This window comes from Macrobrachium rosenbergii, chromosome 41 (genome assembly GCF_040412425.1).
Source record: "Macrobrachium rosenbergii isolate ZJJX-2024 chromosome 41, ASM4041242v1, whole genome shotgun sequence".
Taxonomy (NCBI): domain Eukaryota; kingdom Metazoa; phylum Arthropoda; class Malacostraca; order Decapoda; family Palaemonidae; genus Macrobrachium; species Macrobrachium rosenbergii.
Genome location: NC_089781.1, coordinates 33,154,647 through 33,177,619, shown reverse-complemented (window position 1 = coordinate 33,177,619; position 22,973 = coordinate 33,154,647). Strand labels below are relative to the sequence as shown.

At 33.8% G+C, this 22,973-nt stretch overlaps 1 protein-coding gene across 1 annotated transcript; it reads right to left on the bottom strand.

The window, feature by feature from the left end:
* Positions 1–17,838: 17,838 nt before the first annotated feature.
* On the bottom strand, positions 17,839–19,325 carry LOC136827081 (uncharacterized). The gene has a single exon (XM_067084834.1). The coding sequence runs from the start codon at positions 19,323–19,325 to the stop codon at positions 18,285–18,287; it is 1,041 nt and encodes a 346-aa protein (XP_066940935.1). The 3' UTR covers positions 17,839–18,284.
* Between the last annotated feature and the right edge of the window lie 3,648 nt (positions 19,326–22,973).

Below are 22,973 nucleotides of genomic sequence, written 5' to 3'. Positions count from 1 at the left end.
GTGAGCTTGGGTTGAAGTTCAACCACAGACCAGATAGCTTGTCCATTTATTATCCACTTAGATTCAAGGCTAATATGATATATATATATATATATATATACAAAACATGTTAGGAAACTGAGAAGTTAAGAGGTCACTGTAGTTGTTCCAAATGCGTTTGTCATCATTCTAATAAAACCGAAGAGTGAGAAAGCAAACCTGTAGAAAAGGTCCAGTTTTCTGGAAGTATTTCCTCTCAGGTAAGGTAACAAGTTCTTTCGTTCCCATCAGGTGAATGTTCCCCCAGTGTATTCGTAGCTAATGAAAAATTGTAGATTATGTTGATGCTTGTTTTCAATAGCTTTTCATGTTCGGGAAAAGTTACATAAAACCCCTTTTGATAATTATTATTCATAAATATTAGATTGTTAAAGAAGGTAGCTTCATTGCAAAAAATATCTAGATTTGACTTAGAGAATCATTCATACAATAACTCGTCAGTTCCAAAGACAAAATAATTTTTTTAATTACCGACTATTTTACGAATGACACCTTTTCATCATCAGGTTCTTCATAAAAAATAAAGATGAAATTTTATTTGATGAAATTAATTTGAAAGCTCATTTACGTAAGAATTGCAGTTCTGGGGAAAGAAAAATTAAATTTACCGGTAGCATGACAGTTCCCTTTTTCTTCCAATTTTTTCAACATTGTCTAGAATCTGCTGCTAAATTGAGATTAACAACAATTATAATTCTGGAGAATTAAGCAATAACCAGTATTCAGGTCATATCGTACCATTATACTCCAGGGTCAATTCTCTAGTATGTGTGTGTGTATGGAACTACTGGTATTACCAAGATATGAACTGACCCTTAAGTCTGAGCAATAATGTTTGACATTTAATGACCCGTTATAGATGCCATTCATGCCATGTGAAAAGTCAATTATTATGTCAGCTGTACTGATAGCTGTATGAAGCTTCATTAGTAGTAGTATGATTAAGGCTGACAGAATATGGAGATTTGAGTGAAAGCTACTTTTGAAAGAGAATAAGCAGTTTTTTTTTTTTTTTTTTGGCATCTGCAAAGACTCCTTACACAAAACTCCGTGCATCAGTCAGATGTAAACTGAGGCATGCATAAAGGGTAAACAGCAATTTTTTCTCATTTAAGGGCCACTTGCAGTCATTATTTACATATCACACAAAGGTTGGTTTCAGCGACTACGAATGCATTCGGGGGACGTACACTTGATGTGAACAAGAGACCTTGTCACTTTAACTAGGAGGAAGTATTTTTTTTTTTTTTTAAAACTTGACCTTTTGTATAGGCGAGAGACGTTAGTTTCAGTTTACTCTCTCTCAGTTTCATTATAAATGATGACAAACACATTTTTATTAGCTACAGTTACCTATAATTTTTTTGGGAGGATACAGTTATAATATCAGCTAGTGGACTAATGAATATCAAATAATAACAGTGATGAGGCTGACTGCAAGGAGAAGTATAGGTTGTACTATATAAGAAAGGGAGATCTGATTTCTACTAGTAGCAGAACTGGTAATATTTCGTTAGCAAAAGAATTGACGTAATGTAGATTTGTCTGTGTGAAACCAAAAATTACCTGTTTGCATACAGGTTGGAACCAGTGAAAATGCGATAGATGGCTTTAAGAAGGAAGCGAAAAATCCCGAAGGGTAAATATTTTGGTTATGCTTGAATATTAGGAGAGGTGCATTGGAAAAGGTTACTAGTAAAAATAAGGAAAAGTAAAGGTGAACAAGCGGAAACCTAGAAAGCACCATCTGGAATAGGTAAAAAGGTTTTTGCATCATTAATAAAAGCAGACATTGAGTAATTATCTAAAATTCCAAAGAATTTTTAACAGAGAAGAGTAATTCATAATCTGACACTTTGGTTAACAGTCCCACCTAGAACAAAATGCAAAAAAATATTAGGTGTGTATGAAAGAATCTGCAGAGAATCATTTTAAGTGGTCCAAAATGAGGGAGTCGGATTCTGGAGAAAAATATACAGTAAAATCTCAAATACATTGAAATTATCCGAGGATTGAGCGACGCATTTAAAAGGGCTAAAGATGATCCGTTTCTCTTAGGCAGGCAGAATTAGCCTCTGCTTTCAAAATGAAGCAAGAGTTGATCTGAAAAATTTAATGTTTTAAATACGAAGGATAAATATAAAACTACAAAGTGATGTGTTAATTATATTCCGTTACACTTTAGTAAATTACATCTTAAATTAGAATTATTCAAGACAAGCGTTGAGGGTACACTTTTAATTTTATATATATATATATATATATATATATATATATATATATATATATTATATATATATATATATATATATATATATATATATATATATATATATATATATATATATATATATATATATATATATATATATATATATATATATATATATATATATATATATATATATATATATATATATATAAATTTCTGACTCACATCAGGATCGAACCAAGGTCTTTCAATTGAAAGATGAGACCGCTGCCAACCAAGCCACACGAGTCATAAAAGAAGTTGGAACCTAAGTACCACTGTACCTTAGGAATTACCTGGACAGGCTAACTACCTTGCATACCAGCGTGTTTTCCCCACCAGAAATTTATTTCTGAAATTGATTATTTCTATTCCACACACATATAATTGTATATTGATTATATTATAATATATATATATATATATATATATATATATATATATATATATATATATATACAGTATATATACTAAAAATTGAACAGTAGAGTCTGTATATACATGTCAGCCTAAATAGAATAGCAACGATTACACACAGTTACATTAGTGGGGATGAGTCTGCTCCTGCTATTGTAAATGTATCTGAATTCGGCAGGTTTATGTATGCATGAACTGCAAAAAACTTAATCTTTCGCGAGGTCAGGTGGTTGTATCCTTTCCATCTGGATCCTCTGCTTTGCAAATCTGAAATATTCGTTCAACGTTTGTTTCAAATAATTCTAAATTAAGGTGTAATTATGCTAGAATGGAGAGGAATGTAGTGAAAACATCGCTTTACAGTGTCAAATTTGCCCGTCGTCTTTAAACAACAAACTTACTTCCCTCGTACCGTCGTATAAGTTCTACGAAATAGCAGAAATCGCCTTTAGGAAAGTATGATTATGCCACTTCATACATCATTATGTGAAATTTAATATGGATCACTAAATGTTAGTTTTTAATGTGTAATCAGTTCTTTATCCTTGAATACCATCAAAGATGAACGATTTTGATTTTCCGTGACTTTCTCTTTAACGGGTGCGAGCGTTACTGTGATAAGAGGTCATCTGATTTTATCCTCATGATTTACCCGAATTCCGGTGGTTGTATGTTCTTCCTGGGAAGCCTAATGATTTATACCTGTACGAGTTTTGAAATTACTGCTAGGTTTATGCAAGAAAGTAAATAACATTGCTCTCTTTTAAGCGAAACGGATAGCCTGCGCAACCTTCATAACTCTGACATTATTCGCGTTTTTCGTTCAGAATACATTTACCTTCCTTTATAGTAACTTAATTTCTATTGTGTAATTTTCGCCACTAAATTAACCCTGTTACAAGTAGCTTATATTCTCTATTACAGGTAATTTTTTTTTTTACGTTGACCCCCCTGAGCACTCGTCCAACAAAAAAAAAAAAAAATTCCCCTTCCAAACGTTGTTCTCTTTATTTATCGTTTTTTTTTTCGTCGTTCAGGCTATTTTTGGACAATGGAATTTGCTTGGTGTGGTTGAAAATCTTTCGATCAGAGATGGGAAAAGCTCTTCCATCATAAAACTTACACTGGTTTTTAAAACGCAACAAGAAATGTAGCCTTTGTGGCTCTTCAATATTTCTTACTTCAAAAATGTAATGAAGACACAACGATCGTTGGGGTTTTTCGAGTGGGAATGGTATTGTCCATATGGATCGCTTGAAAGTAAGGCACAAAGATACGAGTATATACCAATAACTGTCTCAGCTGAGAATAGTCATCTTTATAAATTTTTCTAAACTGCAAGCAATTATATTCATCACTGGTGGCATCTCAACCGAGAATGGTCTCTTTATAAGTAAATTGCTTTTAAAAAGTGATATATGAAAATATACGTCAATGGTATTTCGAAGTACGATGGTCTTTTTGATATAATTTCTTTCTTAAATGTGATAAGACTATCGCACTACAAGTAATATTTCGAATATATACACCACTTGTGATATATCATTTTGATATAAATTGTTTCTGAAATGTGATTAGAAAATATACATTATTAATCGTATGTCATCTGAGAACGGTCTTTTTTATTTAAGTTATTTTTAATTTGTAATGCAAATAGTCTCTTCCACAACGATCATCTTGAAAACAAAGACCGGACATATCCAGAATACCTTAGTAATTTAACAAAAGTTGTCCACCAATCTCAGTCTTTTGACTCGAAATGGTCTGTTCCATAGTAGGATAATAATTCGCTAATTGTTAACGAATTTCACCTTCAAAGTGATGTTTAAAAATTGACAATTATATATATATATATATATTTTTTATAAATATTATGCTGTTCGCCCTCTATGAATTTATTTGTAGAATATCATTTTGACCAAGGCGGGAGAAGACATTGTCTCGACCGAGTTCAAGTAGGAAATTAAAAATTTAACGCTTGTTCATAGCAAGGATAGGTAGCAGTAGGGACTTAACCCCATAGGAAAAGTTTCCACAATTAACCTTATGATAGGTGGCCCTAAGCTACTTCTTCCCTGTACTCTGTCGGCGATGTTTTGACCAAAGTTTCAGACCCCAAGGGCGTAAAGAGAAGTTACCCTGTGTGTGACCCAGAGAGGTCGCAGAGAGAGCTTAACTATCGAGAGTGGAGCACGTCAGCTCTTCTGGCTTGTCGCCCCTTTGTCTTTCCGTCTTTATGTTCTTAAGTGGCTAAGTGAAGTGGTGAATTCATCCCAGAACTTCCGATCGTCCGTTGATGCACAGCAACCTTCGTATAACAGTAAGTCTGGAATTTTTGTTCAAAACTTCATTGAGTTACTAGTATCTCTCCCTATATTTCCATTTCACTTTGTTTCAGTCTTTCGCCACCCTAAATAACCAAGCACATTTTGCTTTTACGAAGTCTAGATTAAGCATATTTTTTTTTATTTGTTTAGCGACATTCAACTATTCCAGTGAAGCAACTAGGAATTAGGGAAGGTTAAGCAAGTCATTTTACATTCTTTATGCAGCCTTGTGTCTCGAATCCATTGTTTGGAAGAGCCATTGTGTTTTTTTAAAAATCATATTAACAAGCAGAGATTGACTGCGTCTGAAGTCGGGTGACGGTTATTGTGAAAGTCCTCATTTACTATATTTTCTTTGTGTCGAGGGTCCTCCTCGACTGGCGACCTTATTTCATTTACACAGCTGTCTTTCATGTTAATTTGTAGCTTCAATTGACAGGTTACGTGTGTCCTTGGCACGCAGGGCCTTATAAATTACGTTAATCAAGCAATAAACTCATCAGCCAAGTCCTCATACGTAACAATATATATATATATATATATATATATATATATATATATATATATATATATATATATATATATATATATATATATATATATATATATATATATATATATATATATATATATATATATATATATATATATATATATGTATATGTATATGTATATATATATATATATATATATATATATATATATATATATATATATATATATATATATATATATATATATATAAATTATATATACACACACACATTATTGAAATTGACCGAAAAATGTGCAGATATAAGCTTCTTGCTAAATTTTTTCTATTTTCCTTGCAGAAGATCTTTCTTCAGTTCGTAGGTTCAAAATAAGGCTGCCAAAGTCCGTTTCTGGTCACTGTATTCCAAAATCAAGTATGACGTTTCAATAATGCGTTTACAAGAAAATCTGCTTCCTAAATACACCAATATTCGCGTCCATGACCGAGCAGTGAGAAGACATGGATTTGCTTTGGACTATAGACGCAATCTTTTGGTGCACCAGCTTCAGAGGAAAGCGAATGAAGTGACAAAATCGGAAAATGATTTCCTGGTTGCTAAAACGAGATGGGACTCCTACGCCAATATCAGACATGAATTTCGACAGCGCATCGATCGGGAATTAGAAGAGAAAAGGAAAGCCGCCTACGTGAGATATTAATAGATGATGCCTTGGAACTGCAAAAGGAAGGTAAGATTACCCTCAGAGATACTTTAATTCCGAATCTCTTGGCTGCAAGTGACAAATTTAGAGGTTCCATGAAAAGCCAAATTCTTGACAAAGATCTTCTCGCCATGGCAAATGAACTAAAGGAAAACAATAATATTAATGTTAGACGCGCCGACAAAAACCCCATGTATGTAATATTACCCCGAAGAGATTATTGAGAAACAATGGACGAAATTCTCAGCCACACCAGCAAGTTTATGGTAACGACAAAGGTTACGACAACCTCACTGAAAGCAAAAGAGAACAAAATAACAGAAACTGTAAATGCCAAAGCTGGAGGCATCATTCACTCTCAAAAGATCAGCGGTGATTATAAGCCAGGATATGCATAAGGCAACGTTAAAACACACAAGCCTGGAAATCAATTTAAGGCCTGTAAGTCAAATACCAACACCTACATATCGTCTATCAAAACAACTGAATAACCTCCTGAGTCCTTATTTGCCATGTGATTACAGTTTAAAGTCCTCTATGGAATTTATTGATATCCTAAAAGGAAAATCTTCAGAGGGGCTTATGCCCTCCTTGGACCTACCTTCATTATTCACAAACGTACCAGTCGAAGAAACCATCGAATTGATAATAAATGAAGTATACCATAGCGACAAACAACCACTCGACATTCCGGAGAACCTACTACGTAAACTTTTAATAGCTTGCACCAAAGAATCGCCGTTCCGAGGCCCAGATGGAAAATTGTTCCTGCAAATTGATGGCGTAGGTATGGGATCGCCACTGGGTGTTTTGTGTGGAAATTTTTACATGGGAGTTTTGGAGAGAAGAATTATCGAAGAAATAAAAGATAAACCTCAATTATATTGTGGATACATCGATGACATTTTTGTGGTTGTGAAAAATGAACTACAACTAGAAGAGCTAACAAATAATTTTGATCATAGGTCGTGCCTTTAACCTGCCTATGAACTTTGCAACGATAATTCACTACCTTTCCTGGACGTCTTGGTAAAAAAGGAGGCAAGCAAATATACGACATCGGTATACACTAAAAGCACCGACCAGTGGCAGTAGCCAGAGACCTGGCAGGTACAAAAAGAGCGTAAGAAGTGCACACGTAATGAGAGCTATTACCAGCTGCTTTTCTTTGGATAGAGTACATGATGAGCCTTAGAGGGCTTCACAAGTTTCAGTGAACAACGGACACTCATCCAATGCAATTCATAAATGCATAAATAAAGAATTGGAGAGATCTACGGAATGCCAACACCAGCCGGACAATAGACGTTCCCCTGTAAAACTACATTACCGGAATTACATGTCCACAGGATATAAAACCGACGAACGTGTTTTAAAGGAAATAAGAAAAAATAGGAATTGCTCCAGTTAATGGCAGTGACAAGGTCAAATTTATTTTATTTTACAAGAACAGGAAGACTAGTATCCTCATCATGAAAAGTAATCTATATGATGTGAACAGCGACATGAATCTCACGGGTGTGGTATACCAATTTATATGTCCAATCGGAGACTGCAAGCTCTGTATATTTCATATATTGGGAGACTGCAAGCTCTGTAATATTTCATATATTGGGACGACCACAATTACGCTTTCTCGTCGCTTAACCACTTCCAGACCGGAACGCCGAAAACACTTACACTTCAAGCATAAGGTAGTAGTTTAACAAAGGAGATGCTAGTGAACAACACCATTATAATAGTTATAAATAGAAAAAAGGTGCCTCCAGACTAAAAGAAGCCTTGCATATAAGCGAGAAAAAACCGTCATTGAATGTGTAGATTGGTTCTATATCTATTCCACTGCAATAATAATTGCAATAATAATTATTTTTGTTCTTTTTAGTTTTAATAATCCTACTGGCGTTTGTCCTTTATTGTTGTTTGGTGAAACCAGTCATTTATTTTAACTAGCAATCTGTATTTGGAGCCAGTTACATGTATAAACTTTCTGAATTGTTTTGTTTTAATTTTAGGGAAATTATGACAAACAAACTGTCATTGCTTATTCAAGGCAGTTTTGGATATTATAGTTCCATCGTTAACTGTGACTATATTATCCAATGTATATTCAAACACTACTGACTATTGCATTTTGTAGTTTGTATAGACAAACTGCTAGTTTTCCTTTTTTTTTTTTTTATAATCACGAGTAACTTCTATTAACGTGACATTTTGTTGACTTCGAGCAGTTGCTGTTAAAAATCTTTTGTATTTGAAGATGACTCTTGGAATTAAAACGTCATACTTGATTTTGGAATAGAGTGACCAGAGATGGACTTTGACAGCCTTATTTTTAACCTACGAACTGAAGATCTTCTGTAAGAGAAATAGAAAAATAAGCAAGAAGCTTATATCGACACATTTTGCATCATTTTCAATGTGTGTTCACAAGAAAATCTGCTTCCAAAATACATCACCAATATATATGTACACACACACACACACACACACACACACACACACACACACACACACACACATATATATATATATATATATATATATATATATATATATATATATATATATATATATATATATATATATATGTCTTGACACATACAAGCACAGAGACAGGCAGGTTCGACAAACAACATAACCTTTTTCAGACTCATCGACTGAGGTAAATAATGAAAACACCGGGAATATGGGGTCATACTGGCTGCGGTGAAAGTATTAAGAGCGATTGCTATCAGTTCACATAAATTGTAGTTTTATAATTCCGCTACGAATGCTTTACAACAAATATTTTTAGAGTTATATAGCTTAAATCTTCAACTGTTTTACAACAGATGCATAGCTTTTTTTTTTTTATTTCGTTTTCTATTTTGTGTATAATGACGATGTGCAATATACACGCTGATTTTATTGCTGCAGAGCTTACAGGCGATTATGTGAGCAAGTTTCAGTTCCATTCCTCGCATGAAAATAATATTTTGGTTTTAAAGTATCAATCGTTATTTTGTGAGTATTAGGGAGGTTAAGTAAGACCATTTATTGTAATCATTACTAACGTTATGCAGGTTGCATAAATGGACTCATCTCTTTAAATGTTCGCTGTAGTTTATCGTATTCCATCCAGAAATACTTATTCAGATTTGACATCAGACAGAAAATTTACTTACATCCTCAGAATTTGATTTTATCGGGAAGTTTATAAATGAACAGGACATTCTTATTATTCACTTTGTATGTATGTATGTATGTATGTATGTATATATATATATATATATATATATATATATATATATATATATATATATATATATATATATATATATATATATATATATATATATATATATAATATATATAGAAATATCGACACACAATTACGTGTGGAACGGAAATAAATTTCTGACTCACATCAGGATTGAACCCAGGCCTTTCAAATTAAAGACCAGAGAGCTGTCAACCAGGCCACACAAGTCATAAAAGAAGTTGGAACCTGAGCACAACTGTACCCAAGTAATTGCTTGGGCAGGGTAACTGCTTGCATACCAGTGTGTTTTCCCCAACTTCCCAACTCAGCAGTGACCCAGTTGACAGCATTCATTCGAGTTATCCCTTCTGAGCAAATATGATAGAAATGTCAATACAATTATGTGTGGAACAGAAATGAATTTCTGACTCACATCAGGATCGAATCCAGGTCTTTCAAATTAAAGGCCAGAGTGCTGCCAACCAAGCCACACAAGTCATACAAGAAGTTGGAACCTGAGTTCAACTGTACCCAAGGAATTAGCTGGGCAGGCTAACTGCTTCCATACCAGTGAGTTCAGTTGTACTCAGGTTCCAACTTCTTTTATGACTTGTGTGGCCTGGTTGGCAGCGCTCTGGTTTTTAATTTGAAAGACCTGGGTTCAATCCTGGTGTGAGTCAGAAATTTATTTCTGTTCCACACTTAATTGTTTGTTGATATTTCTACCATATTCACTCAGAAGTGATAATTCGAATGAAATGCTGTCAATTGGGTCACTGCTGAGTCGGGAAGTTGGGGAAGACACGCTGGTATGCAAGCAGTTAGCCTGCCCAGGTAATTCCTTGGGTACAGTAGTACTCAGGTTCCAACTTCTTTTATGAGTTGTTTGGCCTGGTTGGCAGCACTCTGGTCTTTAATTTGAAAGACCTGGGTTTCATCCTGATGTGAGTCAGAAATTTATATACATATATATATATATATATATATATATATATATATATATATATATATATATATATATATATATATATATATATATTATCACAGATAATAATCTTCAGGATAAATAAACAAGCAACTACAAGGTAGGCTATTACATATTTAAAGTTTAATACATCAGGAAACCAAGAAATTGATATGTAAATGTAGATTTTAAAGTAAATGACATTATGGGACACAAAGCGTGTAAATATCAACCTAATGAGAGACTCAGGCTTCACGATCTTTTCGTTGTTATGAAAAACTAACTAATAGCACGTTTTTCTCTATAGCATGACCAAATCAAACAGGAGTATACCTTGAAAAAAACATTTTATTCTCAGAATTTCATTAATAACACCTGGTTGTAAACAGTCCTGAGTTTTACTATTAAGAAACCATAAGCATAAGTCCCCACTCAAGCTCAACTAATACATTTTACAAGAACACTTTAGTTCATCAAAAATCCCTGTTTTTACTACAAATGTTGTATGAGGTTTAGAATTAAATGGAAAAAAAATAGGTTATAAATGGAAAATAAATTCAAACCTAATTAATTTAATAACTGCTTTACACTTTCACCCAGGTATAGAAGGCAAGGTTTAGATTAAAGGAAAAAAATGAGGTTATAAGTGAAAAAAAAATTTCCCAACCGGGTTCTGTCCAAAACTTTTTTAGAGTTTCCCTAAGTAAAAAATGGATCATTCTAAGAAATGATGCCCATAGAGAATGTTCTTAAAATAATAGAACTATCGTAGAACAAAGTAGCTGACATTAACTGGCTGAAGATATTAAACAGCCGCTGACCAAAAGACGAATGTATCTTTCGTGTGAGAGAAAGCTCGATTACGACCAAAAGAGCACAGGTAGCAGAAGCTGAGAAGTGTGTTCAAATTGCCTCATACTTAGACTCTGGCGACGTTTGCAGTTCTATCATGCTTTTATGAATGACCATGCCTGGGTGTTGTGGGTAAATCTCGCCTTTCTGGTCAAGTCCTTACGAAGTTATACTTAGCAGACTTCAAAATGTAAGTAAACAACTTCAAGAAGAAAAATGAATCATTTCATTCGACGAGATTTTTTTTTTTTAGCTGATAGGTAAGATGGGTGAAATAAGACTGAGTTTAGCTAACCATGTTAAGGGATTAGTTTAAAAGTTAATTAGTAAAAGTGCGGTTAAACCACAATTTTATTTAGATGAAGGTACAATTTTTTTTACTATGGCCTTATTATTAACATATTACAAAAATTATTTTGCACTATATTTACGTAGTGAATTGTACAGATTATATATTTTAATTCTATTTCTTAATAGTATAATCTATTTAGATAAAGTTACAATTTTTCTTATTTCAACCTGAATATTAACTGTTATAATAATGATTTTGCGATATATTTACATAGTAAATTCTATAAATTACGTTTTTCACAAGACATTTCTAAATAGTATAATGGTTAAGGTTCATCTCGATGAATATATGAAGATGCTCTTCTCCACCATCTGTGGTCAGTGTTCTAGTTGTTTATTTTTCTTATAGTTCTTATCACTATTAAATGTTACTAAATGCTGAAACGTTGCAAGTGAAAAAGGTGGACGATTACACTTTTTTTAGATTTTTCTCCCCATTAGGAGCTACACTTCTGTCTTATGAATATAGATAATAATAAAAAAGCATTTTGATACAACATGTATTTACTTTCTAGTTTTAGGTGTTAAGTACGTAGTATTACTGATGCCACCGAAGAGATGACAGTACTCATTTAAGCGTTTAATTTTCGTGTTCATCTGACCTCTTACATATAAAGTTTAATATGATAACGGAAGTATCGTCAAATACACACAAACACACACACATACACACACACACATATATATATACATATATGTATATATATATATATGTATATATATATACATATATATATATATATATAAACACACATACATACATACATATATATATATATATACACATATATACATACATATATATATACATACATACATACATATATATATATATATATATATATATATATATATATATATATATATATATATATATATATATATATATATATATATATATATATATATATATATATATATATATATATATAATATATTATACCATATTATGTATATATAAGCATATACCAGTAATAGAAATCTTCACCACCTGTAGTCAACTCTGTTGTTGAATCCATGACAGAAGTTTGGGGCAAGATTTTCTTGCCATTTATTTAGTTATTGCCAGTGTTGTCAGCCGAATATATTGCAGTTGTCAGGTAATGATATCCTTGTGAATTGACCTTCACCGACTTATTATTTTACCGAAATATTTTTGCTTTATTTTTTTTATTATCCAACGGTGATTTTCTCTATTTCTCTGAGGCATTTTTTTTATACTTCTCTACTATTATTAAATGCTATCATTATTTTTACTCACCAACATGTAGAGAGTGCCAATGCTCTAAATTCAAAGCTTTTGAAGTTATTGACGCGAATCTGGTAGTTAGTGACCTTATAGAATCGTTCTGTGCTGCAAAACTGCATGGCTCATTTCAAAAGTAAATATCAGAGTTACGAAAACATTGTAACCAAAAATAACTGTATATATTTTTTACAATTTCAATTATCAATGCTGTCATTTAACAAATTTTAATTTGTTACTTGGCCCCTTTTTTTTTTTTACCTTTGCTGGACAATAATTTTAAATCATATTTCAGAAAACTTAGCGCTGAATGCCGTAGCACAGAGCAGGAGGCATATTTTTCCGTTTAAAGTGAAAGCTTTATGATTATCTACTTTACTCACGATAAAGGTGACATTCTAAATATTCTAACCCTGAGAGGTAACCACTTTTGGTTTTCATATTTCTTTTCTCAGTGATTAAAGCAAATGGCATTTGAGATGGACTCACAATACGGAAGGTCATTGGTAAATTTCCTCTTATTTCTCCCGTGGGCCTCATGCCAAACACACCCCTCCATTGCCCCCACCCCCCCAAAAAAGGAGAAAGAAGGGGAGAAGAAAGGAAATAACAATCTCCGGAACAGCAGTGCTGGGGGCTCTAAGTGTCGCCCGAGAATAATGGCGCTCTCCAAAATGACCCTTACTTTCTGCTGTGGACCTTCCAATCCTATTATGTCCTGGCTTAATTTTTTTTTTTTTTTCATATTTTGTTTTTTTAGGCAATTCATCTTCACTTTGTTGATTCTTCACTGGTAATTTACCTTCTGTTATTATTATTTTTGGCTTTCAGTTATCTACTTCAATGAACCGTTTTGATGATAGAGATATCAGCATATTAGACATCTTAACAACGTAATTACTGAATACATTACTGCGGTAACAGCCACAGTAGTCATGTTAGTTACATCATTGTTATCCTACATTTTTGACTGTGAGGTGAAAGTTATATAGGATTACCCATGTTGCTGCTGCTGAAAATTGCTGTTGCACTACTTACATTACCTGTAAGCGTTTGCTGTTAATAGATAGTATTTACTCAGGCGTCATATTTAGAGAAATTACAATTGATGCCTTCTTTAGTTTATGTAAGGTAAATAAATATTCGTATTGAATCATTAAATTTATTGATGTTGATAATCATGCGATGCTTTTTTTTACTCTTCTTCTTCTTCTTCTTCTTCTTCTTCTTCTTCTTCTTCTTATTATTATTATTATTATTATTATTATTATTATTATTATTATTATTATCATTATTATTATTATTATTATTATTTTAAATGCCTAAGCACTCAGATGAACTGCCTTTTTCGAAAAGATGAAAAGACTGTTAATGTAAGCCAGGAAAACTATTACGATGGTGAATGGTGCTTTGAGATAGCATTACCACTCTTGTTGAATTCGGGAACATCGAGGTTAAGAGTACTATCAGAATGACCATCTCGTTATCCTGACACTGGATAGTGTAACTACAAGTTTGGAACCTGAAAAGCGAGTGGTATTAACTAATTTAGTTCTTAGACCCTGATACTGAAGTCACTAATGGTAGTTCTCCTTTGATGCAAAAGCTGTGGAGGAGAGACAAAAAGGAAAATATCATCTTGAGATATTCGAAAAGGAAAGTATCTTTCTTACGGGAGGAAACTCTAGCTTGAGATAAGGAGCATAGACAGCGAAGCTAAGAACAAATGAGATCAAATTGCCTCATATTTTGAATCTGGCAGCGTTTACAGTTCGAACGTGTCATTATGAATGATGTCATTATGAACGACCATGCTTGGGTGATATGGGTAAATCTCGCCTTTCCAGGCAGGTACTTACGAAATTATTCAGTTTCAAAATCTCAGCAATTAAACTGAATAACGAAACAGATTTCCTAAACATTTACCGAGAGGCAATAGTGGTAACTGAGGCATCCATTCTGGAATTACTCTAGTAAAAGATTAATTTTTTCTTTCTACATGTTTTTCCATGCTCAAACGCACAAAGCTGAATATGATGACGGAACTGTCGTTTCCTTCCTTTTTGTGTATATATATATATATATATATATATATATATATATATATATATATATATATATATATATATATATATATATATATATATATATATATATATATACATATACATATATGTATATGTATATATACATGTATGTACATGTATTATATATATATATATATATATATATATATATATATATATATATATATATATATATATATATATATATATATATATATAATATGATATATAATCTATAATATACAAAATTTAATATATAATACATAGTAATATATATATATATAATATATATATATATATATATATATATATATATATATATTATATTTATTTATTTATTTATTTATTTATTATTATATATTAATACGTATTATATGTTAAATATTGTATATAATAAATCATGTTATATATTGTATATATATTTATATTATATATACATACATACATACCTGAAAGGCAATTCTAAAGAAACCCTAATAATTAAAACCCTTCTTTACTTTAACGAGTGTTCAGGGAATTTTGTTTTTGTAAAACGTGTCTACATATTAATTATGTCTCCTTGGGCGAAGAATGAGGTGCAGCTATGAGTTTCGTGAGAGAGGAAACCGGCATTACTGGAAGTCGAGATAAAATTATAAACATCAACATACTAAAATGTTACCATCTTTAGTGTTTGCATTTTTTATGGCTTAAAAGTTATAGATCTGCTCTACGTCTATTAACTCTATTGTTTAATCCATGAAAGAAGTTTTGGTATAGCATTTTCTGTTTATTTGTTTTGGTAACGCTTGTTGTAAAATTATATTCCCTCAAAGGTTTTCTAGATACTGATGTGAATCTGGGCAGTACTTGATCTTACAAAACAGTACTATGCTGCAATACTCCCACGGTGAATTTCTTACCTGTATATCTCTGAAAAGTTAGGAAAATAATATAACCAACGACACTTGTTTTAATTTTTTAAAACTTAAATTATCAATACTCTCATTTTACAAATTCAAATTTAGGTGTCTTGGCTTGCCTCACCTTTGCTGGACAATAATTTTAAATCGTACTTCGGAAAGCTCAGCGCTGAATGCCGTAGCACAGAGCAGGAGGCATAATATTATGTTTCCGCTGAAAGTGAAAACTTTATGACTATTTACATTACTCACGATAAAGCTGACATTCTAACGCTGAGAGGTAACCAGCTTTGGTTTTCATATTTCTTTTCTCAGTAATTAAAGCAAATGGCATTTGAGATGGAACCACAATACAGAATGCCATTGATACATTTTCTCTTATTTCTCCCGAGGGCCTAATGCCCAGTGCACCCCAACCATTACAAAAAAAAAAAGGAGAAGAAAGAAGGGGAGAAGAAAGGAAATAACAATCTCCGGAACAGTAGTTCTGGGGCCCCAAGTGTAGCAGGAGAATAATGGCGCTCTCCAAAATGACCCTTACTTTCTGTTGTGGACCTTCCAATCCCATTATGTCTGGGCTTATTTTGATTTTCATATATATATATTTTTTGAGCAATTCATCTTAACCTTGTGGATTTTTCACGTAATTAATTTCATTCATGGCTGTTTTGGGTTTTCTGTTATCTATTTCTCGGAACCGTTTTGATGACCAAGATCTACATTCTAGACATCTTAAATATACCGTATATATTTACGGGATGCATTAATAATTTAATAGCCGCAGTTTTCATGTTAGTTATATTATTCTCTTCCCATATTTTTGGCCATGATTTATAAGTTGCTTAATCCGCTATTTCTCTTGAAAACTGCCGTTACCCTGTGTATTTGTAATAGGTGTACTTGTAAACGCTGAATTTTTTTATCACATCAGTCGTTATATCTAGAGAAATAACGAGTTTTGCTACCTTCAGTTTATGTAAGACAAATTCACACAGAATTTATCTTAAATTCACAATGCCTCACTGTGAATAATGAAATTCATTGGTTTAATAATCATGAAAAACTTTTACTACTACTACTACTACTACTAGAGATATTATTATTATTATTATTATTATTATTATTATTATTATTATTACATGGTGAAATACCCACATGGACTTGCAAAGAAATCTTCGACAACTGAACTGCTATTTTTGAAAAGCTGATTAGGTTAGAAAAATAAAGGAATAAAAATAAGCGGAGATAAATTATCAACAAATGAAATAGGATCTTTATATTAAAACATTATGTAAGTTAGCAAAACTATCCCGATGACGAAATGGTGTCTTAAGATAGCATTACCGATCCTACTGAAATAGGTAATATCGACGTTAAGAGTGCTGTCCTTGGCCATTCGGGGACTGGATAATGTAGCAATATCTTGGTAGTTTGAAAAGAGATTGGGGCTAACTACTATGCATTTCTTGGCCGTGTCCAATTGATTTTCGCTGATAAAATCCAACCAAAACATCGGATATGGGTCACATTTTGGAAATAGGTATTTGAAGCCACAGCCTAATTGGCAAAAATATGCAATAATGTCTAATGTGAATAATAAAGGCACTTACCAGAGTAAATCTAAGAAATTGAAAGGGTAACTTAGCTAAATTTAGACGCACCCAGAGAGAGACTATGTAGACGTCATTACTGAAGGCCCTCCCACTCATTGATACTCTACTGTAGTATGACGTAGTTACTAGACACTCCAGTCGTATAGCCACTTTATGAATGAAGACACACAAACAGCTACCCTATACACTTCTTCTCTCTCTCTCTCTCTCTCTCTCTCTCTCTCTCTCTCTCTCTCTCTCTCTCTCTCTCTCTCTATATATATATATATATATATATATATATATATATATATATATATATATATATATATATATATATATATATTTCCTTTAAGCATAACTACATTGTAGTGCAATATGATACTCATAATTCATAGTCTAAGCACTTGGGCTATAACAAATTTTATAATCCATTAATCCAATTATTCTGCTGACCTGCATTAAAACTGAAATGTGAAATAAACTTATACAAAGATTAAAATATAAAACTATGTAAAAGCATATGTTGTTGTTTGTTTAAGATTAAGACAGAACTTGTTCGAATCTGAGTCTTGCTCATTGAGCAGACCATAAGTAAAGAAGTTTCGTTACCAATACAAAAATCAATATTTCTACATGAGTAAAGGAAAAAAAAAAGAAAATAGAGAACACACAACCAAAATAATTTTTTTTCATATTCATCATCGTCATCTATATCCTCGTCATCGTTGTCTAAGTTTATAATGATAGATCCAACAGGCTCATGAATGTTGTCCATTGACCAGTACCCATCCTCAAAGGTTCGAGATCGTTTCACTGCAGACCCCCAAACACTTTCAGTGGCCAAAAGCTTGGTTTCCTCCAGTCTTGCCTGCAAGTCTGCCCGGGTGAATCGCTGTAAAGACAGATGAACGCACATGACGTTTCATACACGCCCATACTTGCTCAATGGCATTGAGCTCTGGGTGGGCAGGTGGCAGACGCACCACCTCGTGGCCCCACTCTCGAATTATGTTGTCCACGATGTACTGTGGTTTTGGCCTGTTCTGTTGACATATGAGCAACAGCTCAGGTCTTGTGGCACCGTCTGGGGCAGGGATTCGGCGACTCTGAAGCCAGGTAATAAGGTCTGCTTTCTTGGTGGCCGTGGTAGGACACCGACACTCGTCTAATAGCTGGCTGTGATAAGGTGCGTTGTCGAGCACCAACACTGATGGTTCAGGCAGCAATGGTAGAAGCTGCGTTGTTAACCAGCGTATGAACAGCTCGCCTGTCATTTCCCCGTGGTAATCGCCACTTGTACTCTTTGCAGGATAATAAAGGAAAGAGCCTTCAATAAATCCATTTGCTGTGCCAGCTGCTACCACCACGAAGCGCTCTCCCTCGCCAGGTGGTACCTGTCGGCTATGCGTGGCACTGGTAGCAGGTTGTGTGGTGTCCACCCACTCTCTGTTGTGGCTCATTCTGGTGGTGAACCACGTCTCATCGACATATACTATCTCTCTTCCATCTTCTGGATGGCGCTTCAGAGCCCGGAGAGCCCCGATCCGTCGGCAAACCACATCAATGGACTCTTTTGCAAGATACATCTTTCGTTGAGACGTTTTATATCTGAATCCCATATCTTGCAGGAGCCGCCACACCGCTATCTCGGAGGTTGTTTCAGGGATTATGGTGGCTGTCTTCAAATCTGTCATCAGGGTTCTAACAGTAAATACTTGCTTTGCAGCAAATATCTCGTGAACAAACCGACGAATGGCACCCACTGTAAAATTATCAAAGACTTTGACGTATGAATGCTCTGCTGTCCTCCTCCTGTTATCGGCGTGTTTACTATTGTGAATGGAAAGTTTACTGGGTATTACGTCTGATGTCATACTTCACGTCACAACTAGCCTCTCTCTGGGTGCGTCTAAATTTAGCTAAGTTACCCTTTCAAATTCTTATATTTACTCTGGTAAGTGCCTTTATTATTCACATTAGACATTACTGCATATTTTTGCCAGTTAGGCTGTGGCTTCAAATACCTATTTCAAAAATGTGACCCATATCCGATGTTTTGGCAGGATTTTATCAACGAAAATCAATTGGACACGGCCCTGAAATGCATAGTAGTTCCTAACCTCTAAAACTGTAGTCAGAAATAGTAGTTCTCCGCTGACACAGAGACTCTGGAGGATGGCCTAACAAGATATCTTCTTTTTGTAATACAGGGTGCTCCACGAGAGAGAAAAAAAAAACATGGAAATTTGGTACAGTTTATTCACTTGTTGGAAACAGGAAACAGTTGTTGTCAACAAAACATCACAGAATAATATAATACTGCGGCATCCTGGAAGTAAGGAAAGATGGATTAGAAAATTTATATGTTAGCTAAGTTTTTTTAGTTCATTGACAAAGTAAAATACATGGTAAAATACATGTGTAAAATACATAATGTAAATCTAAAATTTCCTGTTTTTTGTGGGGCACCCTGTTGTTTAAATCATAGTGTTTGGAAAAATAAACGGTCGATTCGAGCAGCCTTGTTAACATTTTAAGATCGGTAAGTTGGTGAGTACTCAACAAGACCTAATTTTAAGGTTTGTGAGGATGGTTAATGAATTACCAGTAAGTGTTATTTTGCAAGGGGACACCTTGACATCGCAAAGGTCTCCCAGCTTCCTGAGAGGTGTTTAGATCTTCAGTGCTTGTTTGTGATGTTCCTTTTATTACTGTTATCCTCCAGGAGATGTTTCACGAGAATTTTGCCAAGGGCAAAGAACATTTATTTCATTTAAACACAAGGCCCTTGTCGTTTATTGTAAAATGGCATTCACAGGTTATCTTGGTAGCAGTCATCTGTTCAGTTCTGAGAATCCGAACATAAACCTGAATAGAACATAGATGAACTAATTTAGATAAAAAGGAAAAGCATAATTCCAATTACTGACGGAGTGAGTTCACTGACGAAACGTATGTAATGATTTCAAGGTAACAATTTCAATCAGAATGGATTTTATTTTTGCTTCATTCTGATAGCCAAGTTGTGAGACTTAAATTCCCAGAACTTTAGGTGGTGTTATTGGCTTTAGAAGGAATGAAAGCATTACTTTCTATGATAATGAACATACCTAGCATAAGCAAAAATTCAGGTGTTCATGAAGAGCTTAGCTTTATCGCTGGGTAATATCTGTTCCGAAGTCGGGGTCATTATTATGTCTAATTATGCTTCTTTAACAATAAATATCTAGATAATAGCGTTGCCAGCGCTTGATTGAGAAGGTCACCTTGAACTATCCCTTCCTCCTACACTTCCTGTCTGTCTCCCCATTTTCTTTGCCATTTCCATCCTACAATGCACGTTTATGTAAAGCATATGCTAACTGCGAATATTTATTTTAACTTAATGTCCCATATTCCATGTTTGTATAGCATTATCAATCATGGCTTACTGATTGCCATCCATTCTCTAGAGAGATTATAGGGCAAGGGGATATGGTGTTTTTTGCCTGCATAGAATTCATGAACCCCATCCAATATGAATATGCAAATAAGAACGGGATTGGGCCCTTTTGATATATATTCCAAGGAGATCTCGAAAACTTTATGTGTTTGTGACAGATAATTAGAAGATGATATACATTGTAATGGCCATTTTTGCCTATGTGAATACAATGGCACTGCGCCTCTTTACATTTCAGTGTTGTTCGTTTTAAAAGATGTCTTACGATCAGTGTCCAGGGAGTGTAAATGACGGCTGCGTAAAGCGCATCTCTGCTTTATGAAGACTCATTAGCAACAGGACGTACAACTGGCTGAAAATATGTTGTGCAAAGAGAGAGAGAGAGAGAGAGAGAGAGAGAGAGAGAGAGAGAGAGAGAGAGAGAGATCAAGCTGCCAAACGTAGGATTCAGCTTCAATCGTGTGATGTTGAGCAAAAAGAAATGCGTGCTTTGAGTTTTTGTTAGAGTTAATCATTAACTGATTTTGAGTGAACTGTGATTACCTGATTTTATAATACGTTACTTTTGCATGTCGGCTGAAAGGCAGTAAAACTAAAGCAACGCGTTACTCCTAATTACTCGTTTATTGGTTCCCTTTTGCTTCAGCCACCCATTCCGGCTGTGATATTTCAGTAGCGATTCTCATTAAATGATTTTGATCTTGTTTTTAATTTGGAAAAAGCGGTCAAATATTCTGTAACAATAGATATCACGTCGTACTGACATGTAAAAGGCAAACGCTTTCTATACAGACGTACATACATACATATATATGCAGTGTATATATATATATATATATATATATATATATATATATATATATATATATATATAATTATATATATATATATATATATATATATATATATATATATATATATATATATATATATATATATATATATATATATATATATATATATATATGAAATTTTTTATCACACCGTGATTTATATACAATTATGAAGCTACAAATGTCGCTTAATATCAAATTCACGCTACCTCGGGAGTATCTCCGACGGAGAATTATCACCGAAGGGGAATTTATATAAGTGATAAATGAATTAGTACCACTGGGACGCGAACCCTTGACATGGACCCATTCAGCGACTCTAGTAGACGTTACCACAACGCCATCAAGAGAGGTATTATAGTGTAATATATCATTACCGAGTCTGCTGTACTGTTTTTTCCCGTCGTGAACGGGAAATTGTACTTAGCCTTGGCAATGACCCACCTCCGCCATGATAGTTCGTTGGTACGTTTGGAACATGCAGCTCTTTTTTATGAAATTTTTAATCACAACGTGATTTATACAATCATGAAGCTACAAAATGTCGCTTGATGGCGAGGTGGTAACGTTAATGGAGTCGCTGAATGGGTCCATGTCAAGGGTTCGCGCCCGTGGTACTAATTCATTTATCACTTATATAAACCCCTTGTGATAATTCTCCATCGGAGATAATTCTGAGGTAGCGTGAATTTGGTATTAGTGACATTTTATTTCATGATATATATATATATATATATATATATATATATATATATATATATATATATATATATATATATATATAATTGTAATAGCCACAATGCTCCTTCATTTTCTCGAATTCTTCTGCATTTTTTTTTATACTTTTCATTACAAAGCCTTAAGTATACTTTTTTAGTTTTACTTCAGACCACTGAGCTGGGATTAACAGCTCTTTAGGGCTGGCCTGAAGGATTAGACTTATTTTACGTGGCTAAGAACCAATTGGTTACTTAGCAACGGGACCTTCAGCTTATTGTGGAATCCAAACCACATTATAGCGAGGAATGAATTTCTATCACCAAAAATAAATTCCTGTAACTCTTCATCAGCCGGCCGGGGAATTGAACCTGGTCCATCGAGGACAGTCCGTAGCTCTACCGACTCGTCCAACAGAGAGTTTATAGTTTTAGATTCAAGTGCAAGAATATGAATACCTCTAGGTAGTGGTAGCGGGAAACGTACCTGGGTCCTCTATTCAGAACGAGGTACCCAGGTTCGTTTCCCGC